Below are 26,666 nucleotides of genomic sequence, written 5' to 3' on the forward strand. Positions count from 1 at the left end.
TATCTTATTTTATCCCATTAATACTGAGCAGTGTACATTGTACAGCAAATTGCTCAAGACTAGATTGTAGCAAAATTTCCACTGACTTCAGCAGGGCCAGATTTTAACTCCTAAAACAGGATTAAGAACCCCACTTCAGTGAGCCTGCACTTAGTAGGCTCTGAGTCTTTATTGAGTCGTTGCCTAATTATCACTGTCAAATTTTGGTTAATATTTTATGAACTCACTCTTCTTTTTTTTCTTCTGTAGCCGAATCAAGATGACGACAGCCGCACCACTGAGCAATAATACTCAGTTCTCAGTAAATGTGACCACAAAGTCTCAAGAACAAAGTCTCTATCAAAGTAAGAAAGGTAGTGGAGTGGTGGCTTTTTGGTTTGGTTTTTTTTTTTAAATGGACCTTGAACTTAGCAAACTTCAAACAGAACAATGACAACTTTGTAAATAAGACTTTTTTTTCCTCTCTGCTTCCCTGCTAGGTTCTGGAGCAATAGTTGCTGCCATTGTCGTAGGAGTGATTATTATTTTTACAGTGGTTCTGCTCATATTGAAAACATATAACAGGTATGTAGCCAAGTTCTGTACTTCACTAAGGCGAGACAGGATGAACCAAAATCAGCATTAGGTGTACTCCCATCTAACAGACCATTTCGTTATTTATTGCTGAAAATTTCCAGGAGAATCCAAACTATAATGAAGCTTCATTGAAGTGTCCTGAATCTCCCTGTCAGCGTTCTGTGGTTGAGTTGCTAGGAAGCAGAAAGGTTCATGATGGAGGGTGCTTGATGGAAGCTCTTTGTAGGGATTCCTGTTGACGTAGGAAAGGTCTGCTGTGTGCATCAGAGCTGGCAGAGGAGCTTGATTTCTCACTTTTCAGGGCATTGGGTTAGACTTATGTGCTCTAGAAGCACTGACTTGCCATTTAGTATCTTTGGGATGAAATCCTGGCTTGTATTGACTTTTCAGTAGCTGTTTGATCCACTACTTACCCTGGGAGAGACCACCCCCCATGCCAGCCCTGGTGACAATTTCATTTTTACCTATACAGACGCATGAGAGTGAAGCGGGAGCTGGAACCCAAACCCACCAAACCAGCAATGCCGCCTGCTTTAGGGCAGAACAGCACCAGCCTGTCTCATCATCCTACAGTGACTTTCATACCTGTGGATATCCACATGCAGAACAGGTAACTGGGAACACCCGGCCTCCCTGTTGGAGACGAGAGGTGGAATTTTATTTCCATGGATCTGGGACTCCTCAGCAAAGCGACGCTGCATTTGGAACAGTGATGAGCTGTTAATTTGTCTATAGATTGTAAGTAATCCTGCTTTCTCTCTTTGGGAGGAAAAATAAAAGGTCTGGACACTTTTCATGTGACTGAAATCAACTGGTGGAGGTGTACAAATCATCAGAAACGCAGTGAGCCTTCGTACAGAGCTCTGGGTACGGAGAGACCGAATAATCCAACCCCATTTGTTGGAAGAAAAGATGCACACTCGTATTTTGTGGAGCTTTTGCTTACTCGGAGAGTTCGAGCTTTTTCTGTTCGGCAATGACTGATGAGAAACTGGAAGAAAAATTTGGACGTGTAAGCTACAGCTCAGGTTGAACCTGGGTTTGTTATGATTTATGTGAAACAGGTTTGTAGTCTCTTTTATACATGATGGATAGTACAGGAAGTATGAAAATTGTATTTATCTTTAGTCATCTTTCATGTTTCTAATGCCACATATGTATGGTTTGAGATAAAAGAGAAAAAGTTACTTGTTATTTTCAAGTATTTTTAAAAATATTTCTATAAACTTGGTAACCGATCCATTTCCAAATGAACTCAACATCCACGGGTTTTCACTCTCACACCAAGAATGGCTTTAGGTTCATTACTAGGGTTGCATTAGAATGCTTTGTCTTAACACAAAATCTGAGAAGTTCTTTAATTGAAAAAGTAAACATGAAAAAGTAAACACAAAGTGAGGCTTTATAGAGCTACTTTTGTACAACTTGCATCCTGAAATGCTTTGTTCTCTAATACAGACTAGACCTAAACTATTTTTAGATTATTTTTTTTTCTAGAAAGTAACCGAAAGTGATGTTGTTTTGCAAGTGCGATGATGGTGGGTGCACAGTAATGCAACAAAGAAATTCCCAGGGATATTCACAGCGCACTGAGTGCAAACACACAGCAGCATTGTCAGGCATTCAGTGGCCGATTGTCTCACGTGTGCGTATTACAGCAGCCCTGAAACACTGGCTGACACGACAGATGGGAAGGATTAGGAAGAAATTGAGGAGTTAAACCCTGTTTTAAATCGGAGTACATGAGGCTCTGAGAAACAGCTCAACTCTTTGACACACCCATCTTAAATTTTACAGAATCACTCACTTGAATGGGTGGACAGTGTGAAGCGAACACAGCGGTAACGTAGCAGCCTGGATTTATTGTGTTGTGCATGTCTGGCATCTGATGTGGCCACGAGAGGCCTCCAGCCTGTTTGTAGACCTCAGTAAAACTGTTAGTAGGGTATTTTAATGCCTGTTTGGGACCTGTGGAGAGAGAAGTTACTCTTGTCTATCTGGGCACAGAGAGCCGCCAGCTGTAAAGCTTTTTGTCCTGCGGCAGTTCACTTGTGCTTCGTCCCAATACTCTCACCCGTCACCAATAGACACATCCTTAAATCACGTGGTGCCAAAACAAATCTGACTGTCCTCAAAGTGGTGAGGGACTGGGGTGATAAGTTGATATATTTTTTCCAAGATGTGAATGCATCTCTTGAACAGATCACTTTTACTAACTGGTATTTTTGTGCAGAAACTAAATCCAATTACTTTGCAATTTTTTTTGTATGAAACTGGGGCACAGTTTGAATTCCAAACTAAATATTAAGACAGCTGTTTGTGAAGTTTCTAAATCTTCTTGTAAATATTTTACTTGTCCTAGTTCTCCAGCTTATTTTTTTGTGGCAGGAATGACTGATATAATCATTCAGAAGGGATTGCAGGTGCCAATTTAATTTTTTTCTAAAAATGTAAAGGAGTTGGCCTCCTGTTCCTGTCTCTGGACAGCTAACGATGTTTTGTGAGCATGTTCCAATGTATCAAAATCAAGATCTTTCGAAAAGATAAGCCCCGTCTTACTGTTATTTTTTCACATTACCAGCCAGACCTACTTCTAGCAAATTTTGGTTACTTTCCATTTACAGAATTTCAAAACACTGAAGCAGAATAAGCAGTACTACTATAAGCAATTCTAGATTAGTAGAATTACTATTATTGGCAGGAGAATTACTGCCTTGGCCACACTAGCGTTGCTCAATCTGAAAAATTCAAAGCGTGCTGTTTTACCAGTAAAATTTGCTTGATATTGGCACAGCCTGGGAGGCGCCCACCATCCGTTCTGACTCCTGCCAGCAAAATCCAGAGTTTATGCTGACCAAGCGAAATCACCCTCTTAAGAAACAAAAATCACTGTATTTCCACTGCAGTACTAACTGTGACACTTGTGTAATTTGCTGTGGATTTAACAGTTTTCCAGGAATAATCCCACGCTGTCCTTGTCCTGTAATAGCAGCTGGTTCGACCCGCCCTGTCTAGGCACTCAGCTTCCACTTTCAAACCCCCAGCTTTTGGAAAAAGCTCCCCTTGAGCTGCCTTTGTGTGCAGACTTGCCATTAGGTGAACCTGCTGGTTTAAAAAAAACACCAACGGAAAGCTGATATTGCAAATTGGTCTATTAAAGAAATCCCAGACGGTGTAAGCCCTTGGAGAGAATAGGCAATGTAAGTGTAACGCATGAACTGATTCACACAGACTCATTAGAGATTATCTGTGACGCTCTGCAAATTAATACGAAGTTGAACACTTAGTGGCACGGTGACCCAGAGTGCCTTTTTGCTCAGCAGTGGGATACAACCAAACTTTCTAGTTCCTTACTCTGTTCTTTGGTTAAGTTTCTCTCTTTCCAAAACACCGTCGGGGCTGTATTCAGCACTGCCAATGAGAACATTTGGCCTGCAGGTCATATAATGAAATAGTGCTAAAAATTTTTTCTAAGCCATACTCAAGAGTGGGTCTGCAGTGGGTCTTGCAAGAATTAGTATTTTTTTATTGCTCCTAAAACTCTTCTAGAATTTATGGCTTCAGCAGGTTGGATCCTTGAATCTCACAGCTGGCACTTTAATTCTACTGATGCAAATACACTTGTGAAATGTTTCAATTTTCACTGCTGGGGGAGTCCTGTCTCCCAAAACTTCTGCAAGGCAATTTCCACCCCTTCTGGATCCGTCGCCCACCTTATTCCAGCAGAGAGAACGTGGCTCCACCTAGTGTCCTCCCCGCATCTAACAAGTTGCAACTCATTTCTCAACAGACAAAACCATGAAGGAATTCCACGTTTAGTTGCCAACTTTACTGAATTTCAGAGACTACCTGCACCCCCAGCCCAGTCCTGCTTCCCCTTGCTCCACAATGCCAGGAATGTCAAGTAGCTGAGTTGAAAGCTATCCCAGGTTTGGCTGTGCAAAATGCAGAGGTATGATCATTGGAAGTCTAAGCAGATAAAATATAAGCATGTTCTTTGGATGTTTTCCTGGGTCCGATTACCAATGTATTTTCCCAAAAGACATCTGTAGAACCATGTGTCTCTCATGTGTGACACTTACTAACCATAAAGCAGGAAGCAGCTGTTGTGCTTTAAATACAATCTAACTTTATTTAAAGGAACCTATTATTTCCTTTTTAAAGATAAGAGATATAAGTTTCTTTTCGATAAAAAACAGGGCTGTTACTTTGGATACATCTGTATTAACCCCAGTGGACTGCGACTTTACTCTCCGTTCCTCTCATGTGTCTTTCAGCCAGCGATGTGCCACACAGGAGCTTCACCAGCACAAAACACACACCAATTTGTCATTAAGGGGGATGGAGGGCCAGGCTGCTCGTGATAATTTGGAGCAGGGTAACTAAACGCAGCCCCTTGCGCTTACTGACCGGGCAGAGGGGTGCACACGCACGGCCCTGGGGGGCTCACGGACCAGGCGAACACCACAGGGCCAGAGGCGCGGGCAGAAGCCTAGGCCGCCATTGCGGTCACGGCCCCTCCCGGCCCCGGTGAGGCAGGGGTACCGCTCTGGGGCCGCAGCGGCCCAGGGATCCCTGTTCTGCCGAGGAAGGGCCCGAGCTGACGTGAGGGGGCAGCTCTGGAGGAAGGAGAGCGGGGAAGGAGCTATCGGGCCCGCGCAGGGCGGCTGACGGGGGCCGCGGCCGTAACCCAGCGCGCATGCGCCGGCGGCCGCCAGGTCACCTGACCCGCGCCCCGCGCGCGCCAACTCTCGCGAGAGGAGGATTCTCACACCCCCCCCCCCCCCGCGCCGTGAAAGGACGCCTCATAGCCTCCCCCCCCAACCCGGCGGAACGCCGCGCTTTCTGATTGGCCGGCTGCCGCGCGCGCACCGGCCCTCCGCGGCCGCCGCCACCAATCGGCAGGCGCCGGAGAGCCTTTGCGGCGTGCCCAGCTCCGCCCCCTCACTTCCCTCCCTCCCAGCGCGGTGAGCGTGCGAGGGGGCTTTGCGGGCGCGCGGTGCACGCCGGGACGGCCGCGAGCTGCGACCAGGAGGAGGCGGAGGAGCCAAGATGGACGCGGGGTTCTTCCGCGTAAGTGCCGGCCTCAGGGAGCGCCGGGCGGGCGGGGAAGGCGGCGGGGCGGCCCCGGGGGGGGACGCGCGTCCGAGCCGGGCCGCTGCAGGCCCCGACGCCGCGGGCGAAGCCGCTGGCGCCGCGCTCCCCCGAGGAGCGCCGCCGTGCCCTCGCCCCCGCCCTGCGCAGGCTCCTGTGAGGAGCCGCCGCGAAGAAAATGGCGGCGGGAAGGAGGCCGGTGCGGATCGGCCCATCCGCGAGGCCGCGGCGCCGGGGGGCTGCGGGACAGGGAGGGGAGCGGCCCGGAGGGGTTTCGTCGGCCCAGGCCCGGGCTTGCCGCAGGGGGCGGCCGCTCTGTGCGCGGCGGGGACACACGTGCCCGCGGCACGGGCTCCATCGCTGCCCCCGAGGGCTGCGCTCGCCCGACCCGGCCCCGCACCCCGGTGCGGCCTCGTACCGCCGGTTCCTGCGCTAGGCCTCGGGGCGGCCGGGCCTCTGACCCCGCCGGAGGAAGGAGGGGTCCCGCCGTGTCGGGGCCTGCCCCATGCGGGCTTGCGTCCCGGCTGCCCCCGAGCTACGGTCTGACGGCGCTTAAATGCGGGGAAGTGTGGGAGAAACGGCCGCGGGGCAGGTGGGGAGAGAGCCCGATTCTGCAGTGAAATGCACTTTGGTGCCCACAGTCAAAGCAAGTAAACAAAGCTGCCCTGTTTTAAGAGAGAAATTTTTAAACTGTGACACGAAGGTTATTAAGTGTATTCAAAGCAAAAAGAAGTTATACTGTATTTTTAGGTTGGTATTTGGATTTTTTTTCATCGTTGAGTTTTTCTTTTCTATTTTTACAGCTGTCCTGTGTTTTCTGCAGACTATTAAACAGTAACCTACCTAGTGCATATTTCTTCGCAGCCTTTTCTCCCATTAATTACAATGAACCTACTTTTTGGGGAGGTTCCTTGACAATTTTGAAAACCAATTCTGTTTTCCAATGTTCATTCACCTGTTCAGCCCTTATATTCTCTGTTGCTGCAACTAGGATGCTTTTAAAACATGAGGGCACAAGTAACCCTTCACTTAATTCAGTTTTGTGTTAACGTACTACCCTGGGAAAAATAATTACAATTTAAATTTACATTTTTTCTGTCTAATGCAATTGTTAAAAAGTTTATAAATCAAGTTGTCGTAATTGACAGCAGAGTTACTGGGACTGAAAACACTGAGTTAGAAATCTAATGTTCTTTTAAATTGGCCTGTGAAAGGTGACTGTTTATAAAAGCAACAGCAACATGGCACTGAAATGGGGCAGTAAACAGTATTCTGGTCTAGTTGTAGTCTGGGTTCAGGAGAAACCAAAGTTCTCATGGAAATTACAAAAGTGCAGCAGAGCAGCAGTTTGGACTCACCATGTCAAGAAAGTTGCTATTCATAATTCAGTTTTTCACACTTCTGTAAAGTTGTCGCTGCAAACTGTTTTGTCTCTGCCTTGAAATTCCTGTGACACTGGAATCACAGTGTCTTGTGATTTGTTTGGTTGTTTGATTTGTCTGTGTCTTGTTTGGTTACCATTATTGCTTACCATGTGTTATAAGCAGGCTAAGAAAAAATTTCATTCCTTTCCATTTCACTTCTGGGTTGTGAAAGAATTAAAAAAAAAGAAGTATTGAACATTAAATGCTTGAGTGATCTGACAAGTATTGCATTTATTGGTGATGTGTAAGCCACACAGTGGAATGCAAATATTATAAAGAGTTTTAAACAGACTTAATCCTTATAAGTGCCTGCACCACAATCAGTCTTTAGGATTCCTGTGTTCAAGAATAGGAAATAGGAATGTTAATAGTTTGTTCCCTTTCAATATCTGATGACTTCATAGCATGTTACGTTGGTAATTCAAGGTGCTTTCTGATCAAATGAAGTGGTTAGGTTACCTTAAAATTTGAGCTTTTTCTTACTTATTATCTTTTGATTCCTTAGCAGCTTATATCATTGCTGGTACTTAACCCCTTCTTCCATGCAGAGGAAATTGCATGTATTAAATTCCTGTTTTTTCTATCAGGCAGGTTGGTTTCCTGAACAAACTTCACTTCACATGTGAACTGTGGGTTTGTTTTGAATCATTAACAGGTCATTAGTAGTTGGATGCAGTTCTGCACATACTCTCCTTCATGTGTGGTTCTGTTTACTTGTGTGCAAGTAAATTTTCCAGAACTGGACTTTCAAGCCTTTCAATTCCAAGTGAATTAACCTATAGTTTCTGTTCATGAAAGTGGAACGAGTTGGTGAACTTTAACAGAGCATGATCAATAAAGTAGTATTGTTTGTACTCTTCCTGTCTCCATGTTGGCTGATTTGCTTCAGAGAAGTTTACCCAAAGGTCTCATAGATGTCACTGTAAACAAATATGATGTTTTTATTCTTGGACAAGAGGAAAAAAAGCTTATTCCTTCTGAGGAGTTTGTGAATTCCAGTATAAGTCCTTTTCATAGCAATTTGATACTGTTGTACTTTTAAATTTGTAAGTAATATGCCAGGGAGATTATGATTAAAGGTGTCACTGTAGAGCTCAGGAGCCTGCTCACCCCTAAATCTTCAGCAGTATGTGGAGACTACAGTGCTAAAGTTGAAAGGCACCTAAAAGGCTTATTTCACCTGGAAAAGGTTTATTTGCATACAGAATGGTAAGACTGGTGTTGCTGTGCACTGTCCAGTGCAAATGTGTGGGAAACTAATACTTGAAAACAGTTGATGTCATACAGACTAAGAAGTTTATTTCCTGTGCTTTAGGGAACAAGTGCAGAACAGGACAATCGCTTCAGCAACAAGCAGAAGAAGCTGTTGAAGCAGTTGAAATTTGCAGAATGCTTAGAAAAGAAGGTAAGTTGATTAGGATGAGATAGGAAGTAAGACACCTGAATCGAAGAGGATTTTCAATGGAGTAATTGGGTATCAAAGGGTACATACAGGAATGTGAGGAGTATCTTCTCTAAAACCATACTGGAGGATATTTGGAATGTCCACCTGAGCATCAAAGATACAGTAGTAATATACATGATCTGCTTATAGTTATTGCAGTGGAGAGAGGCTGTGAGAGAGCTGCAGAAAACACAGTTTAGGGTTCCTAGCTTAGGTGCAGTTACTGGCCCTGTGAAAGTCTGTACCTGTTGATTGTTAGGGAGGGTGCATTCCTCAGGTGGGTGTTTAAGTGGTGCAACCAGGGTAGCTGCTGTCAGTAGATACCTATTTAGTAACCATTTTATTTCAAAGTGTGGAGCTGGTCCTTCATTAGGCTTCATTGGCCCTAACCTGCCAGGGAAACAACTGATGAAGCTGCTGAGATAACTGTGGTGGAAGACCCAGCAGAGCTGAATGCAGAGCTCTTGTTGAGAGGGTCTTTGTTTTTGTAAATGACAAAAACTGATTTCTGAAAGAATTGCATTCCAGAGAGTTAGATAAAACTAATACCTGTTTCATTTATACTGTTCCAAAAAGGTAATAATGTGGTTGTAGCTTCTAGGGATAGAGATATGAATAAAACATATAGCAAATGTTTATTTCTTTAGGGACTTAGGCTGTGCTCTCGTCTTGAGTGAGGATTTTGTAGATTAAGAAGTCTGGAATGGTTGAATTCTCTTCTGTCATTCAGTGGATTTCATTATTTACTGGTAACTGGATTGTAGGAAGGGAGTGAACAATACATTGATGTAGTTTTGCTTTTGTTTTTTTTTGCTGTCTTGTCTGGCTAATATTTACTAGAGTTTACTAGAAATTGACTATATTTTGACTTTTCTTACCATCTCTAGCTTCTAATTTTAGCTAGTCAGGAGAGACAGGGAAGAGTCTGTATCAGGAAAAAAAAAAAAAAGGAAGGTATCCAAACTTGTGCTTTAATCAAAATGCTGTTGTTCAGCAGAGATTAGAAACTAGTTTAAAATGAAACTAGGCTGGGATAATAATGTGGGTAGCAGCATGCAGTTCAGTCTACAGTGAAAGAATTCAAGGTACTGTGAGCTTGTATATTTAGTAACAGGGCTTGTTCTGAAAATACTCTGTTTCTCTTGGCTCTTTAATATAGGTGGACATGAGCAAAGTAAATCTGGAAGTAATCAAACCATGGATAACAAAACGAGTAACAGAAATCCTTGGATTTGAAGATGATGTAGTAATTGAATTTATATTCAACCAGTTGGAAGTGAAGGTAACAATTTTGTTGTGGATATTGTTTCTAAATGTGTAACATAATTATTATGAATTCTATTGAATCTGTGAATTTCTCAAGTACAATTAGGAGGGGTTTTATTACTATGTATATTTTTGAAAGAAATTCACTTTGTAAACAGCTGTAAGGCTGGAAGTTTAGTGAAGGTGCATAGTTTGCAAACTGCTCAGGTGAAAATCAAACTTACTGTTTTAATTTTGCTGTTACATGTTAAGTTACTTTGACAGCAATTTTCTAATGATGATGTGATTTATGATTTAAAAGGCCTGAACCTAAATGGAAGTTATTCCTTGCGTCTGAAGTATAGCACCATCACCTTATTAGGTCACAGCAGAGTGAGTGTCCAATGTCGCTCTGACCCAACTCCCTTGATGATGCAGTGTGTGTTTGGAGGTGAGTTGTGTAAAGTGGCCGAACCAAAAAATCCAGGAAAGAGCAATTGGGCAAAGCTTTACACTGCTCTTGAAATTACTGTGAAGTAGATCAGGTTTTATGTGAAGCATGAGGGGAATTCTGAACTGATCAGATGGTATTTTAATGGAGAGTGCTTGAGTCAGTTTAGAGTCCAGATCTATAGCTATGTTAATTTTTTCTTTTGTTAATTACTGTAGGTTAGTATTTGTCTTTGCTGTAGTTAATCTTCAGACTGATACAGTATGAATGTTATTGAGATCATTTAGTGCAGTACACTTCATGTGAAGGATATGAAATAATATGAGGTGGTAATAAACTCAGTTTTTCTTAATATCTGCCACTGTGCCACTGCAACCCAAGGGGACAGTAAAAGATGTATGGTACGAATTACTGGCCAACATTCTCATGCTGATGTACTTTACACTTAATCTTTTTTCCTAAGAGTTCAACCTTGTGTTGTGAGAGAACAGTTGACATTTCAACTGATAAAGGTATTGCTGTTTAAAAAAAACCTTTAAATTTCGCTTTATTTTGAAGATATTAGTATCTATTTCATGAATAATTTAGATGCTTTTATATGTAAGAGAACAAAAAGGGGAAATTAGTTTAAGTACTAAGCTAAGTAAAGCTAGGGTTCATAATAGGAAATGTTTTCTTAATGTGTTAGTGTAATAAAATCTGAATACTCATTTTAATTCCCCTTATACTACGCATGATTAAAGTTTAGAACTTTTTTAAAAACAATCTTTTCATTTTTTGTGGTTGTGTACTCATTATTGCTTGTTCGTCTTTTGCAATTTAGATAAATGATATAACATTAAACTCAAGGTGGTTGACTTGCAGTAGGGAGTCGGAAGCAAGCCAAGGGAACATCTTTCTCTACAGGGGACTTGGCGATTCCAAAACCCCCAAGGTTCCAAGAAGAAACTGAAGACACCTGGAATCTGTACTTGCTTTGTGCTGTTGAGCTGTGCTTGTTCTATGGACCTTGTTGCTTGACCAACAAACAACATTAGAATTAAAAAGCCCACTTTAACTTTGAACCTCTCTTTGACCTCTTAACCCTTTGTGGACATAATTACTTTGACAAAAAAAGAATCTGTAAGGCATCTACTTAGCATATGCTCCCTCAGCGCAGGCGTAGCCTCGTGTTTTGCAGAAAGTCAGAAAATGCATGCATGAATCTTGAACTTTCACAGCAGGATGTAAGGTACTTAGCAGAATGTTATCTGCAGTGTTAGGCAATTATACAGCTTCTGTCTGTTGTGCAGATGTTAAGAAAGATTGCCAAGCAAGGAGAATCAAAACAATCAGGAAAAAAATGTTTAGAAAAGAATTGTAAAAACTCCTAGCAGCATTGTAATGGTGTATTAAATTTAAGGCCCCCCCTCAGTTTCCTGTGTAGCAGCTACATGGTCCTAAAATACTTATGAAACCCACAAAGGATTAACAGGCCTTTCTGAATATTTATGGTAAGACACAAAAGAAATATTAATAGTACAAAAATCTTAAATTGATGAGAAATCACTAGGGAAAGATTTTTAAAAAGTAGTTCTTGAGCGTATATGTATTTTAGCCCCCATGATAGTTATAATTTAAGTTAAATATAGATCATATGTTGTTTTTTCAGATAACCGGTTTTTCTTCCTGTCATATCTCTTTGCAGAACCCAGATTCCAAAATGATGCAAATCAACCTGACTGGTTTTTTGAATGGGAAAAATGCTAGGGAGTTCATGGGAGAACTGTGGCCACTGCTGTTAAGTGCACAAGAAAACATTGCTGGTATTCCAACGGCATTTCTGGAACTGAAGAAAGAAGAAATAAAACAGCGACAGGTAGGATATTTTAATAGAATTGTAGATGAGTAGTTGTGAGCGCTGGGCAGCATTAGCAGCTGTACAACTATTGGTATTTCATTAGACACTGTGTTCAGCAGAACTCTTGTGTGGGTAACGTGATTTAGTCCTGAAGCAGTGTAGTGGTGGTGTTGAACATACATATTTGGTAAGGTCTTTATGATGCCTCTGAGTTAAGTGATGATATTTGCTTGCATAGATAGAGCAAGAGAAGCTGGCTTCTATGAAGAAACAAGATGAAGACAAGGAGAAGAGGGATAAGGAAGAGAAAGACAACAGAGAAAAAAGAGACAGATCCAGGAGTCCAAGAAGGTAATGCAAATGCACAGTGTATCAGCAGTAGCGTAGAACAGAGTGACGAATGCATGGCAAAGAAAAACGAATTGAACTTTGGAAATACTCCCCTTTGCTATTTTAGCAGGCTAGCTTGACTTACTGCTGAACAGTAATTGCACGTATACTCGAGCAACATTAACACAGTTACACTAGGAACCGTTTAATGGTTTATCTGTCCCACACTTTGTTGTTTTGGGGTTTTTTTTTTAACATCTTAATTCGGCTGCCAGTTACTAGCAGAAAAATGCAAACTTGTTCTAAGTCCGTTTTAACTGTCCGAGACAGTACTGAGAGTCTGCCTGAGTCAAAAGAGCTTTTAGCTGCTGAATATCACGAGTTTTATTTTCCCATACAGCGTTTCATTATGTTACGCTATTAAATGGCGCTTTTTTCCAAGACGCAAATCAAGGTCTCCTTCCCCTCGAAGGAGGTCGTCTCCTGTCAAAAGAGAGCGGAAGCGCAGCCATTCTCGATCCCCTCATCACAGAACCAAGAGCCGTAGTGCTACTCCTGCACCGGAAAAGAAAGAGGCGACTCCTGAGCCAGAACCCTCTGTGAAACCAAAGGAGGCTGTTGTTCAAGAGGCGACTTCAAACAGGTATGTGTGATAACCGTGTGTAGAACTATATATTACCTTTTAAAAACTGGAAATTATCTTGTACCGTGTTCTAATTCTCTTCACAGTTTTGGAGCGGCATGTCTGACACCTTGTCAGAGGATGGGCAGGAGAATGTTCATTGTAGGAGGCATATCTTGGCAGCTTCTAAAATGTTACTACAGGGGCTATGGTTTATATGTGCTTATAAATTACGTCTTTATTTTTAACAGTGATATCCCAAAAGCTCCTAAACCTGAACCTCCTGTACCAGAGACTAAGGAAACTTCACCAGAACGTAATTCAAAGAAGGAGAGAGAGAAGGAAAAAGAGAAGACTCGTCAAAGATCCCCAACTCGGTCCAAGACAAGGTCAAGATCTCGATCACATTCTCCTTCTCATTCTCGACCGAGAAGGCGTCATAGATCACGGTCAAGGTAGGACTTCAATTGATCTTGGTTGTGAAGGTTGAAACAATATTTTCTTCTGAAGGTGCCACTTAATATAATGTTCTCAGTTAAAGTAGTGATGTTTTTAGAGATGTTGAGCTATGGATGTTTTGGGCCAAATGAGAAGGATGCATTCAATGGATAAACGTGTTCGGGAGTTGTTTTCTTCCTATTGGTTCATGAGAAGATCCTCACAGTAACTAACACTGACTGGAGAAAGAATGGGGTGCTTAATACTGAGTATGGCACTTCTTAGATCGTGGGAATTGCGTAGCCTTGTTTTAGGAGATAGACTTGATGCTGAAGATGTTGTAAATTACTTTTTTCCTTTTTTTGGATTATTTTACTTCTTTGTAGAGAGGTGTTGGTAAACTTTAAAGCACTGATTCTGTCTGAATGTACTACTTTGCATCGGAATCTAATGCGCTTGGAGAAAAGCAACTTTACGCTCAGTGCCCTGAGGATAAATTTCCTCAAATCTGAAAATTAGATAGGTGCTTTTCATTTGAATTTTTGATTGTGACAGGTCTTACTCTCCTAGAAGGCGACCAAGCCCGAGACGACGGCCATCTCCGAGGAGAAGGAGCCCTCCAAGGCGAATGCCTCCCCCACCCAGACACAGAAGAAGCAGATCCCCTGTGAGGCGGTAAGATTCCTTTTTTTTTGAGACAACTGAAAGTCTTCAACTTTGAAAGTTGAAGAGAACATTAGTTGTGAGGAATGAGTGTTATCAAAATTACCTTGTTCATCTTAATACTGTCAGGTATATGATTTGGGTGATGTAAAAACTGCAGTGTCGTATTTCCTAAATGTGTTGTGGGGGAGCATAATAGTAGCAGTGAAACGATTTCTTTTGAGTTGAAACAGTGATGAGAATTCCACCTTTTTGAAAAGTGGCAATTTCAGAACTATAACTTCTTCAAATGGCTCTGGATAGCTCCCAGCAGAGATTGACATGACGTCTTTTGTGACTCTTGCTTAAGTCTTCATACTTTTTCCTGCCTGGGGGAAAAGTTAGAACAAGTAACTAGATGTTACTTGTTGGCAGCTCTTTAATTATGACTTACATTTCCATCACATAAAATTAAAATCAAAATTAAATTTTGACTTGAAATGTGTTTCTTCTTCATGTTCTTTTACTTAAAAATCTTCAAGGTCTGCTCTCTGGTGTTGGAGGTTACATTTTTGACAGCATAAGCAATTGTTCTAGTAGCAGAGCTCTGAGTTGCCTTGCAAAGAAAATTATGTACTTAAGGCAATGTCAAAATAAACATTTGTCTTCAGAGAAGGAGAATAGATCCCTGCCCTCTTCATAGGAAGAGAATTTAAGTGATGCTTCCGGTGTACAGCAGTTGTTCTTTTTTAGTAAGGAATGGTTCTTCCTTTTTATGACAAGGTGATGACTATTTTATTTTTTCTGAGTTTGTAAAGATGTTCATTTCACACAGTTACTGGGAAAACTGTGAAAAGTATCAAACATGTATGTTGCAAGATGTACAAGAGCTCCCTTTCAGCAAATGTTTGTCTCACTCAAGGTAGGGTTTCTTTTTTCCAGGTTCTCAGGAATTCTGCAGCCAAAGGTGGATTCTGCAGGTACACAATTGCAACAGAACTTGCCACAAATTTTGCCGCAGAATTCTAGAGGCCCTGTTTTTTTAAAATGACAAAGTAAAGATGAAAGACTTAGAAAGAATGGATAGATTGATTCTGAAATGTTAAGTTCTTAAGTTGTCTGAAATTTTTACCTCATGGTATAAAAACTTTTTAGTGTACTTGTACACGAAACTCTTCAAAAGATCTGTTCTGAAGATCATTAAATCACATGTGCTAACATGGAGAATTCTCTTAACCATTCAAAAGTTAGAGAGCCCAAACTAAACTAATTGCTCCTGGGAGAAAAGTTTAGTTGTATTCTGTAGATTGACAGAAAGCAAGCAAAGGTAACACTAAGTTTTTTGCTCACTATGTAGTTTAAAATAACTGAAAGATTGGTTGTTATTCTCCTCTTCTACAAACCAAGAGTGGAAGGCTGTCCACCATGTTTTGGACATTCCAAGTGCTGTTGTATGTGGCTCTGTATATGTGCTTGCAAACAAATGCAATTCTGTGTTCATGTTCAAACACTTCTTGGGCTGGCTAGTCAGAATCTAATGTTATATTTGATTTACAGGAGAAGACGGTCATCAGCATCCTTATCTGGCAGTAGCTCTTCCTCCTCCTCCTCACGTTCCCGATCACCACCAAAGAAACCACCTAAAAGAACTGTATCCAGTCCTCCTCGTAAAACACGTCGGCTCTCTCCTTCTGCAAGCCCTCCTAGGCGGAGGCACAGACCATCCCCACCAGCAAGTCCACCTCCAAAACCACGTAGGTCTCCAACACCCCAGCAGTCGAATCGTGCAAGGAAAAGCCGTGGCTCTGTTTCGCCTGGCAGAGCGTCAGGTAATCAAATACAAATTTGTCTTGCACCAGCTTTATCGTTTTGTACTTTTGTTTTCTCAAAGATGGTGTGTACAGTTTGTATGAGCAGAAAAGCATGCAAGAATGTAATGAATTGCAACTGAGTTATTTGACTTTTTCTTCTAGCACCCAAACATAAGAGTACTGAAAAAAGAGAATCTCCTTCGCCAGCACCAAAACCAAGGAAAGCAGAACTGTCTGAATCAGGTATGGCTCTCGCTTTTCAACACTGGTTTTGGGTGAGGTGTTTAATCAGAGGTGTGTGACAATAAAAGGCAGTTGTTAAAGTGCTGATCTCCCTTGATAGGCTGGCGTTGAAAGCAAGAGTTTTTAGTAGGATAAAGGTGATCACTGAAACTGCCTCAAATATTTCTGTGCAAGCTTTCTTGGAAAAAAAGCTCAAAAGTATACTCCAGCCTCCATGGTATTTTAAGATTTTAAAAAAAAAAAGGGCGCTTGATCATCTGCTGTAGCACAACTTTGCTTCTGCCTGAATAAGGCAAATTTGTATCTTCAGTTTAAATACTCTGTCTGTATATGTACCTTTTCAGAAGAAGATAAAGGAGGTAAAACGGCTGCAGCAGACTCTGTTCAACAGAGGCGTCAGTACAGAAGGCAAAATCAGCAGTCTTCATCTGGTATGGATGATGTAGATTTCCTAAAACTGGATTGTAGTTTACTTTTGCAGGAACTAGTTAATGTTAAGTACAAATACTGATGAAAACTATTTGCTATGTGCACTGCAGTGCTATTGTAAACTTAATTCTAGATTTAACACTCATAATGAAGTCACTTTAATGATTGCTCATGAAGAATGAAGTATAATTTTCCAAGGTTATGGTATCTCTCGTGAATTAGTTTGCGTCTTTAAAATTTGCCCTTTTAAACCCTTACCATGACACACAGATATTGTTTGCTGTGGATTACTTAATCTGTTGTTGCAACAGGTTATTTCCTAATATTTGGGACTCTTGTATGCTTGAGATCAGTAAATTAACCTGAGCCTGGTGTAGGGTAACAGCAGTCCACCTTTTAAATTGCCTGGCTAGTCAGATTTTATGTGGACAGTTAGGTTGCTGCAGATATTTTTACCCAGCCCTGATGGATTTATTTATCACTTGACTTCAACTAACATTTTTAGTTGAACTGCTTTAAAATAGAGGCTTCTTATTTTGTGGGAGAGGAGGTTAGTACTGCAGTTTAAACTGCAGTATAGCCCTATCAGTAACTGTCTTAACAGTGTCATGAAAATAATTTTCCAGAGAGTGATTCTTTTACACTTATAGATTCTGGTTCTTCATCCTCATCAGAAGAGGAAAGACCTAAAAGATCCAATGTGAAGAACGGGGAAGTTGGTAGACGCCGACGCCATTCCCATTCACGCAGTCCGTCGCCATCTCCACGAAAACGACAGAAGGAATCCTCCCCTCGGTAATTTCTTCTTAAGCTGAATGTAACTGATGTCTTTTTCTAACTGTTCAGTTAATGTTGTTTACCTGCTATGCAAGTGTCAGCGAATACACAACAGAATTAAGTCATGTCCAATGTGCCCAGTCTTGTTTCAAGATTGCATTCTTGTAATGCTCATTTGTTAAGAATTACCTTGAACTTTATTTGAACATGTTCATTTTTGCCTAAAATATATGGCAGATAGATTTGTCTTGTTTTGTTTTTCCTCCACTGCTATCAGGATGCAGATGGAAAAGAGGTGGCAATCGCCAGTGATGAAAAGGTTGGTTAGAAATTGATGTGTTAAATAGGATTTATGTATAGAAAATCATTTAGACAGGCTTTCATTTATTTTGTCATGAATAAGTGCTTGCCATCCTTTCTCATTTGGACTTGCACACTCAAAGTAGTAGGGTGAGGGAAATGTTAGACTGATGTGTTCCTTAATGTATTGGATCTGGGGCCATTTCACTGGCAAAAAAAAAAAGGAACACCTGCTCTGTCTCCTTCATTGTTCACTATTTCTTAATTCACATAAGCGTGTAACAGCTAGTAACATTGTTACTAGCATCTTACTGATGCCTGAAGACAACTGAATGCTTGTATTCTTCAGGGGTTTTCTTATTCCATACACACAGATTTGAAGGGTGGGTGAGCATCACTTTGTGTCCTTGCTGTCATTGACATTCTGGCTAAAACCCTTCTGTAGACTTGCAGCAAATGATTAAGATCTTGGTGTTCTGGGTCACAGATAACTGGCATTTTCGAAAGTCTCATTCCTCTATTCATTATATATTTGGAACTACTAATAGTAGACTAGTAGTGAACACCTACTTATATTTTCTCTTTTTTTATGTAGGCAGTATTGTTAACACTTTTATTTGTGAAATTGTTTGCTCGATGTTGATCTCAGAATATGGGAAGGTACAGGAAGCTGGGTGCTTGATGGATTTATTAATCTGATATAATAACCCTTGTGAGCAATCTGTAATTAAGACCTAGCTAGAATATAGTTGCAGCATAGATAATGATGTATGAGATTAAGTATGACTACTACAGATGTAGATCATTCTAATGATGGATTTTATCAAACAATTCTGTGTAAAACAGACTGTAATTCAACGATCTTAATCTGTTTTGCAACATACTAAATTCACCTGCTGCCTATTGCGTAATTACACGTGTTTAATTAGGACAACCATGACATTTGAAGGCTGGTGTTTTCTTGGATCATAGAAGAACATTGTATTTTGGAGCAAACTCTTCTCTGTAAAAAGAGTAACTCATTGCCTTGGAGAACAGCAGCCAGCGTATTTGAAATCAAATCTCAGTTTATGTAGATGAGCTTCTTTGCTTTTTCATTACTCTAATTTTTTTTTATCCAGTCATTTTATTGGAATTGCTTTAAAAAAAAAGTTCTTTACAAAATACCAATATTCCTCTCCTTTAAAACTCTAGGAAAGTATGTGTTCAATTAAAATTTCCCCTCCCAGAAGTCTGTTGTAAACGTTGCAGAGTAGAAAACGGCTCATTTTGTGAATAATTTTAATCCAGATAGCTGCAGTTTAGGAACAGCTCTGATTTTTCTCTGCATTTCAATAAATAAGTCATTTTGGTTTCAGATCTATAGATAAAAGCTGTTTTCAAGAGTACAGTTTCACACTGTTTAATCTGATCCAGCTTCAGCCTGTTGCTGAGTGCAGTTGTGGTGTGCCTGACACAGCTGGGCATTCCCAGTCCCTCCCTTGTGTTGGCTCTAGCGCTCATGTCACTGCAGGATGACAGAGGTGGTTTTGTTGGATTAGTCTCCTGGTGGATTAGTAAGCTGGTCTGACTCATTAGATGATCACTAGATTGAGTGCAAGGGAAGTGGCAGAAATGAGCTTTCAGGAGAAGAAAATGAGAGAGAGTTGGGCTTCCTCTTTGGCTACAGGCTGCGAACAGACTGGGTTAAGCAGAATGTGAAATTCTCATGACTGTTGTGGACTCTGAAAACTCCAGTGAGATGCGTTGTCTCACACTCCTCAGCAGGATGAGTGTATTTTTCTCCATCTAATAATAGAATTTCATTTTGAAGTGCATGAACAAGATGATTTTGGATAGTGAAAGCAGAAGAACAAAAAAGAAATCTCATGGCTCAATTGCAACTTTTCTGAGAAATCCCTTTATCTCTTTAGTAGGAGGAGGAGAAGTCCATCGCCCCCCCCAGCCAGGCGGCGACGCTCTCCTTCACCTGCCCCTCCTCCTCGGCGGCGGCGCTCGCCTTCCTTACCTCGGCGAAGGTAGCGTGTTGCATTTTTGTCATGAAGGGCTTGCGTTTGGTTTGTTGACTTCCAACTATGATGTGTAAAAAAGAAATGCCGTGATTGAGGAAGCCCAGCTGCTTGATTCACAGTTCCTGCGGGGAATGTAGTTTTGCTAGTGAGATTTTGTGTGGTAGGTGTGTGGCCTGGATATCGCTTGGTTGCTGTATCAAATACTGAATAACACCCATGAAGCTGATTTGAAAAAGTTTGGTATTAAGTAAAGTTTTAAAGAATTTTTAGCGGAATTCTTTTTCCCCTCTTTGGGTGAATTGCAAGACACTTGTAACTAATTCCCATGCCCGTGTGGCACCTGAACATTTGTTTTATCTCCAGGTCTCCATCACCACCCCCACGCAGACGCTCACCTTCTCCGCGGCGATACTCTCCACCGATACAGAGACGATATTCTCCTTCACCACCACCCAAGAGAAGAACAGCTTCTCCTCCTCCCCCGCCTAAACGAAGGGCATCACCTTCTCCACAGTCAAAACGCAGAGTCTCCCATTCACCACCGCCAAAACAAAGGAGCTCGCCAGCTGCTAAAAGGCGTTCACCTTCGATATCTTCCAAGCACAGGAAGGGATCTCCTCCCAGTAGGTCCAATCGGGAAGCACGTTCTCCACCACAAAACAAAAGGCATTCACCTTCACCACGGCCTAGAGCTCCTCATACCTCTGCAAGCCCACCACCACCACCACGAAGGGGAGCTTCAGCTTCACCCCAGAGAAGACAGTCTCCATCTCCAAGCACTAGACCCATCAGGAGGGTGTCAAGAACACCAGAACCTAAGAAGCCAAAGTAAATAATCCATCTTTATTGTTGGTGGTTTTGTGAGAGGTTTTTTGTTTCAATCCAGTGGGAATAGCTAGGGAATCGCATTGAAATGGCTCTCGTATATCTTGAGATTGCTCAGGTGTTGGTGGCTCTGTTTGGCTTCCATCATCATAACACTGATTTTCATCAGAAGTTTATTAGATTGGAAGCATCTGTTAAAGTGCAACGTGGAGAGAAGCGTTAAAGAGGTTTTGTGTAGGGTTTGAGGGGTCTCTTAATAGCACAACAAAGCACTGGGACTGAGCAGGTGAAGTTTGAGAGGAGTTTTGTTGCTAGCTTTGTTTAAAGAAAAACTTTGAGCAGATAGTCAAAAGTATGGTGCTGGGTTATTAATTCAGAAAGAAAATGTAGCTGAATGTAATGTCTTGCACTTTTTTTAAGTGGCAGATCAACTTACGAGCACATATGTGCATCTGGGTTTTTTGTGAATTTTTACTTTCTTGTTTTGTCTCTCACATCTCTAGCACTGGAATCTAAGTGTAGCTCTTTTATCTTTAAGGGCTTCCACGCCAAGTCCACGATCTGCGAGACGGGTGTCGTCATCACGGTCTGCGTCAGGATCACCTGAGACAGCACCGAAAAAACATCAAGGACCTCCATCTCCTGCTCGGTCTCGTTCTCCTTCTGCAAACTGGTCACCTGCGAAAAAGGCTAAAAGCCCAACTCAGAGCCCATCACCTGCAAGGGTATTTGTTTGATAATAAAAGCAATACTGGTTTGGGTTCTATGGCAGGTTATTTTCATGAAGACTTAGCTGCAGAACAGCTCTAAGCTTATTGACATGGGGGGGAAAAAAATCCCTGGAGTGATTTTTTTCATTGTTTTTAAGAAGTTTTGAACTGTATGTAACATAATTTTTTCAAACTTAACATCTCTGAGTGTGAAAAAAAGTGCTATTGTGTATAAATCTTAACTTCTGGAAGAAAGGACTTGCCCATTCATGAGTCTACATGAGTTTCATGGTCTAGAAAGTGAGGTGGCCTTATTTATGCCTAGTAGTCTTACACGCAGACTCAGGCTATTCCTAATAGGAAGAGAACAGATTGTTTGGCGTCCTTATCTGTTCTCCTGAGGTGTTTCCTAGGGACACTGCCATTCTTTGCCAGAGGAGTGTCTGAGGGAGTTAGACTCCACCTGCAGTATTAATTTTTACAAAGAGGCTTGCCTTAGGAATGAGTTGTAATATCTGTTGAAATGTTTGTTACAGAATTCAGATCAAGAAGGGGGTGGAAAGAAGAAGAAGAAAAAGAAGGATAAGAAGCATAAAAAGGATAAAAAGCACAAGAAACACAAAAAACATAAGAAGGAGAAGGCTGCAGCAGCTGCAGCAGCTGCTGCTGTGGCTGCAGCAGATACCACCTCAGCACAGGAAGACCAGGAAGCAGAGATAGAACCCAAAAAGGTAGGAATTTGGTACCTCTGCTGTACTTTGAGTCCAGTAAAAGAAAATAGATGGAGATGAATGTATGCGGTACTCTTGATGGTCTAAAGAGCAGCCTGACTTCAGAAAAGATAGTTTGTCTATGGTTTTACTTGCTCATTTGCAATATTGGGAGGGCTGCAGCCTGGCTTGGCTTTTGGTGTCTGAAGAAATGCTTTATCTTTTTTTGAAGGAGGTGAAAAGTGAACCAGAAGACAACCTTGATGATCTAGAAAAACACCTGCGAGAGAAGGCCCTGAGGTCGATGAGGAAGGCGCAAGTGTCCCCACCATCCTAGGCTGAATCCTTTGATATAATGTACATTTTATTTGGTTTGTACTCAGAATTCAATTTCAAATTGCTAAATGTGTTTGAGCTTTAGAATATAACATTTGTTGTAATAATTGCTAGGTTGAGGTTCACCATGTACAAAGGGCATGGATTTACATTACAAAAGGTGTCCACAGTGTACTAGTGACATTCTTTCATTGGCAGTCGACATAATTTCATTTAGAGTGAGACTTTTTAGAAGCAGTAGGAATTTGTTTTGAAGGTTTTAAACATGACCATCAATTCCCTGGTTTCTTTGAAATTCAACAAAGCCTTTAGCATTAATTTGCGAGGGTCTCATTTGACTTCTTTTGTATCCACTTCCATTATGCTACTAACCTTTGTGGTTTGTAAGCTTGCCCAGAAGTAAAACCACTGCAGAATTACCAAGGAAATAAATATATTTTAATGCTTTCTACTGTTGCCTGTATAGTCTCCATTAAAGCAAATCAAGAATAGCAATTTAGAAGGGTACATAAATGAAAGCATGTTGTTTACCAGGACACTGTGGGTTTATATTGATGTAACATGTTGATTTGGAACACTGGAATTTCATTTGTATTTTTGTTCTTTTTTTAAAGGGCAGTTTCCATGATCAGCAATCCCAGAAAAAAATTCCTTCAGTTACATGAAATTTTGTTTGTGAGATGTTGTTGCCCCATTCATAAATCTTGTCTCGTTACGGTTCTTCTGAGTGGTGTAAGCAACTTTCAGAGATGGGGTCTTTGAAAGTTTGAGGAACCTGAACTTTGGATATTGTCATGTTTTCACTGTTTTTTGTTTTTGTTTTATTTTTTTTTTAACTAAAGCTATATAAAGCTTGTGGATTAAACAAAATAAATTTCTAAATTTAAACAGATGTTGGCTATTTTTATATGAACACTTACATTTCCTAATCAGCTTTCTTTTGTACAGGGTTAGTGAATACACAGATATGGGGAAAAAAAAAAGTATTTGATCCAATATGCTGAATTCTGAGAGACTGGGGCTTTGGTCTGTAACTGTCCTGGGGGGAGCAGAAACAAGCCCTGTGTAAATTCAGTGATGCTCCTGGTGTGGCTGGGTTGGTGTTCTTGCAAAGCAAGAGTAAACCACTGGTCAGCCCTCTGTTAGGATGGATAAGCTTAAAACAAACAAACAGAATATTTGCTGGTGAAAATTGCTTGTTGTAGGAAGTAAAATGTTTCAAGGTCCTGCAAAAAATGAATGGCAGGTTTGCATTAAGTGAGTTACAAGCTTTAGTCAGGCAAACACTGGTTTGAATCTCACCTAACGAATCCTGCTGGCTCGCTGCCTCTTTCATAATCGTGTTTGAAACTTGCTGGATTGCTACTGTCAAATTTTTTTAAAAACCCAAGCTCTGTTTCTGAAACCAAGTCAATTCTGAAGTCTGAGGTTCCTCTGGAAGGAGGAATGGAACGTGCTTTTGAAATTTTTGTCCTGCATCTGGAGTAGGTGTGATGTGCACAACTAAGTGTAGATATGAGTAGTCTTTTTACTTGACATCGTGTAGGGTTTTAAAATAAAACAGGTATTGTGTAAATACTGGATGGAAGGGGATATCTTTGAAGTAGCTTCCTTCTGCACTTCCTGATATGCTGAATCTTTTGTTTCTTAGCATAAGTACACATTGTATGCAAAGTGCTTGTAAACTTAGTTCGACAACACTTGAATGTTGAGTATCATCTGTTATTAAATGTGTATAATAAATTCCAAGAACTTTCTGGAGAAACACATTTTTAAAAGTACATCTGAGTGAATTTGGTGCTTATGAAACTGCAGAACCTGACAACGTATTGTGCTGATCTCATTGCCGTCCTCTTTTTTTTATTCCTGTGGTGGTCCTGGCAGCACAAATGAGTCTGAAATTCAGTCTTAAAAGGCCGCATGTGTGCAGCCTTCAGGAGGAGTCAATGCCTTGTTCTTTATAATCTGAATCTTACTTGCACCTGGGTTTTGTGACCTCTATGTGCCTTTTAATCTTAGGACTAACAGAAGTTCTTTAAATATGTTCAGTACCTGAGTCACTGCTTATCTTCCCTCATACTTATTTTTCATCTCCTGCCTCCAGGACTGCACTTGATAAAGGCCTTCGCTGTTGGGTTTGGACAGGCCATGAAGCAAGGGCAGACCTTCCCACCGCGCTCAGGCCTTCCCCCACCTTTCTTTCTCCTTTGGAGTGTCTGTTACTCCCTCTTTCTTTCTTTTTTTTTTTTTAAACCTCTATCCGTAAAGAATTGTTCACGTTTAAAAAGAGCCATTAAATACGCTCTTTAAGAAGAATATAACTTCTAAATTGTGCTTAGTTTAATATTTTAGCTGTTCATTCAAACACTGACGTCGCATTCAAACACCAGTCAAGCGACAGCGAGCCTTCGCTTGCCTCCTCGTGTGCTCTTACTCTGTTCCTTGCTGCTCTAAATACTCTTGCACAGATACTTTTCAGTGCAAACTCGCTGTGCTGGGCCGAGCCTTCAGCGCTCGTGTCTGTGCTGCGCAGCTTTGGCCTGGTGAGCTGCTGACTTACTGAATTCCTCTCCTGATCCTGTGTCAGGGAGATCCTGTCATCCAAACCCAAACTTGCCCAATCTGTTCACCACTCGATCTTCTCAGTTCACCGCTTCTCTCTGTTTCTCAGTCCTTTTATTTGCAGTCACGCTGCTGGAGTTCAGAGCGTAACCACGTAGGATGCCTTGTGCAACACGGCAGGGCCTCTGGTGCATGAATCTTTCATTGTGACTCCACTAATGCTGTATGTTTGCTCGTTAATCAAGGCTCCCTTTCTGGAATGACAGATCCATGGGTTTCGGTAAGTGACTTGCTGGAATAACTGTATCTAACTACGCAAAAAAAAAAATATAAATTCAGGTTTAATTGGTCTGTATAATTTAGATGAAAATGAGTCCACAGGAGCGAACGTCAGAATGAAGTGAGTCACGGGCAGGTCCATATCTGTGGTTCATAATAAAGATGTATTTGTTATGTCAACAGATGGGACAATGGCAGGTGGGTGTGCAACAGTTTGGAGTTTATAGAAACAGTGTTGGATCATTAAATCTTTCCACTTGTGTGACTTCAGAAATTTGCCTAGGGAGTGCGGTGTGCACCGGCTTCCTGAGCCTCACCACTGTGGTTTTACCCTCTGAAACTATGAATTGCCTCAACGTTGAGGACAAAGGCTGTTCTGCTGCTGGGTTGGACAATGTCTAGTGCTCCTGGAAAGCTGATGTGAGTGGTAAGTAACAGCACTCGGGCAGAGTTCTGTGCTCAGAGCCATAACTAAAACTTCACCCATTGAAGCTCACACTTGCTCAGCTCCACGTTGTCTGACACAAATTAATCCAAGCAGAGGCGCAGAGCTGGAGGGCTGGCGAGTGCCGGCTGTGATGGGAATTAACTGGGAGGAGCAGCCTAAACTTCATGTGCATTTTTGCACTCTGCTGACCTTCCTCAAACGTCAAACCTACTGATACGTATATTTGGGTATAAAAAGTAGCACTATTGGAAGAGTAACTTTAGGCAGGCCTTGAACTGTATTTTGATTGAATTTCATTTCAGCTGCTGTGTGTGCTAACTTATGTTTCAGTGTAGGATCATCTGCTCATAAAACCTTGAATCCTCGGCTTAAAGTCCATTGTTAAAGTCACATAAGTGTCCTGTCAAGGCAGTCGTGGCACTGACAACACTCAATTCACTTCTCAGACGGAGTCTGAACAGTAGTAGAGACTTGAGCAGGTGAGGGAGAAGTGCTGGTCCTTCATGTTGCCTTCCCACGTGACTTTCCAGCTTCCCCTACTTTGCTGAATGGTGACTTGATTTCCCTCTTGTACAACATTTTTTTTCTCCCTTATCATATTCACAGAACTTTCCAGTGGAGTTGTTTGTTTCTCTTGATCAGGTCTCAGTCATTGTAATAAATTACTGTGAAAGTAGTATATCTCTTTATGGATAATAAAAAATTATTGAATCTGAGAACAATGGCGTAGGCGGTTGTGTATTTCCAGACTTTAATCAACACTTTGACTTTTGAACTTTACTTCAGCTCTGCTAGAATGAGTTCAGAGAGATCGTAGCTGATCGAGTCCATTTGGTTATGGCATGAAGTGAGAAGATGGAGATCATCGTTCCTCAGCCCGCTGGCTGGCGGGAGACGATGTCCTCTAACAGAAAAAGCTCTGGTAAGAGTCACTGTCTCAGAAATCAGAGTGTCAGCTGCTTAAAGGGCAGCAAGAACGTTGCCTCTTTCCTGCTGTGTTAAATTCTTGAATGCATAACATACAGAAACTCTTTGTCTCCTAACCCTGTCTTTGTTTCAGGCTAGGTTCTGGTTGAAACAAGCAGTTTGACTTAATGTTTTCTCTTGTTCAGGTTTAG

At 41.5% G+C, this 26,666-nt stretch overlaps 2 protein-coding genes across 21 annotated transcripts; both read left to right on the forward strand.

Moving 5' to 3' along the window:
* Positions 1 to 259: 259 nt before the first annotated feature.
* NCMAP (non-compact myelin associated protein) lies at positions 260 to 1,190 on the forward strand. Its single transcript, XM_068418047.1, has 3 exons — positions 260 to 344; positions 480 to 564; positions 1,049 to 1,190. Exons 1-3 carry the CDS (start codon positions 260 to 262, stop codon positions 1,188 to 1,190), a joined length of 312 nt encoding a protein of 103 aa, XP_068274148.1.
* A 4,352-nt stretch (positions 1,191 to 5,542) lies between these two features.
* Positions 5,543 to 23,147, forward strand: SRRM1 (serine and arginine repetitive matrix 1). Of its 20 annotated transcripts, none has more exons than XM_068418051.1 (18): positions 5,543 to 5,649; positions 8,410 to 8,499; positions 9,698 to 9,820; positions 11,922 to 12,092; positions 12,313 to 12,425; positions 12,805 to 13,047; positions 13,278 to 13,481; positions 14,020 to 14,139; positions 15,664 to 15,935; positions 16,080 to 16,160; positions 16,505 to 16,591; positions 17,240 to 17,384; positions 19,580 to 19,684; positions 20,042 to 20,506; positions 21,042 to 21,228; positions 21,750 to 21,944; positions 22,156 to 22,294; positions 22,874 to 23,147. In XM_068418051.1, exons 1-17 carry the CDS (start codon positions 5,629 to 5,631, stop codon positions 22,258 to 22,260), a joined length of 2,727 nt encoding a protein of 908 aa, XP_068274152.1. In that variant the 5' UTR covers positions 5,543 to 5,628; the 3' UTR covers positions 22,261 to 22,294; positions 22,874 to 23,147. The 20 variants fall into 20 exon arrangements, with proteins under 20 accessions (XP_068274152.1, XP_068274153.1, XP_068274149.1 ...); XM_068418052.1 differs by having other exon boundaries at positions 22,156 to 22,280; XM_068418048.1 differs by having other exon boundaries at positions 22,156 to 23,147.
* The last annotated feature ends 3,519 nt before the right edge of the window (positions 23,148 to 26,666 follow it).

This window comes from Nyctibius grandis, chromosome 24, assembly GCF_013368605.1.
Source record: "Nyctibius grandis isolate bNycGra1 chromosome 24, bNycGra1.pri, whole genome shotgun sequence".
NCBI lineage: Eukaryota > Metazoa > Chordata > Aves > Nyctibiiformes > Nyctibiidae > Nyctibius > Nyctibius grandis.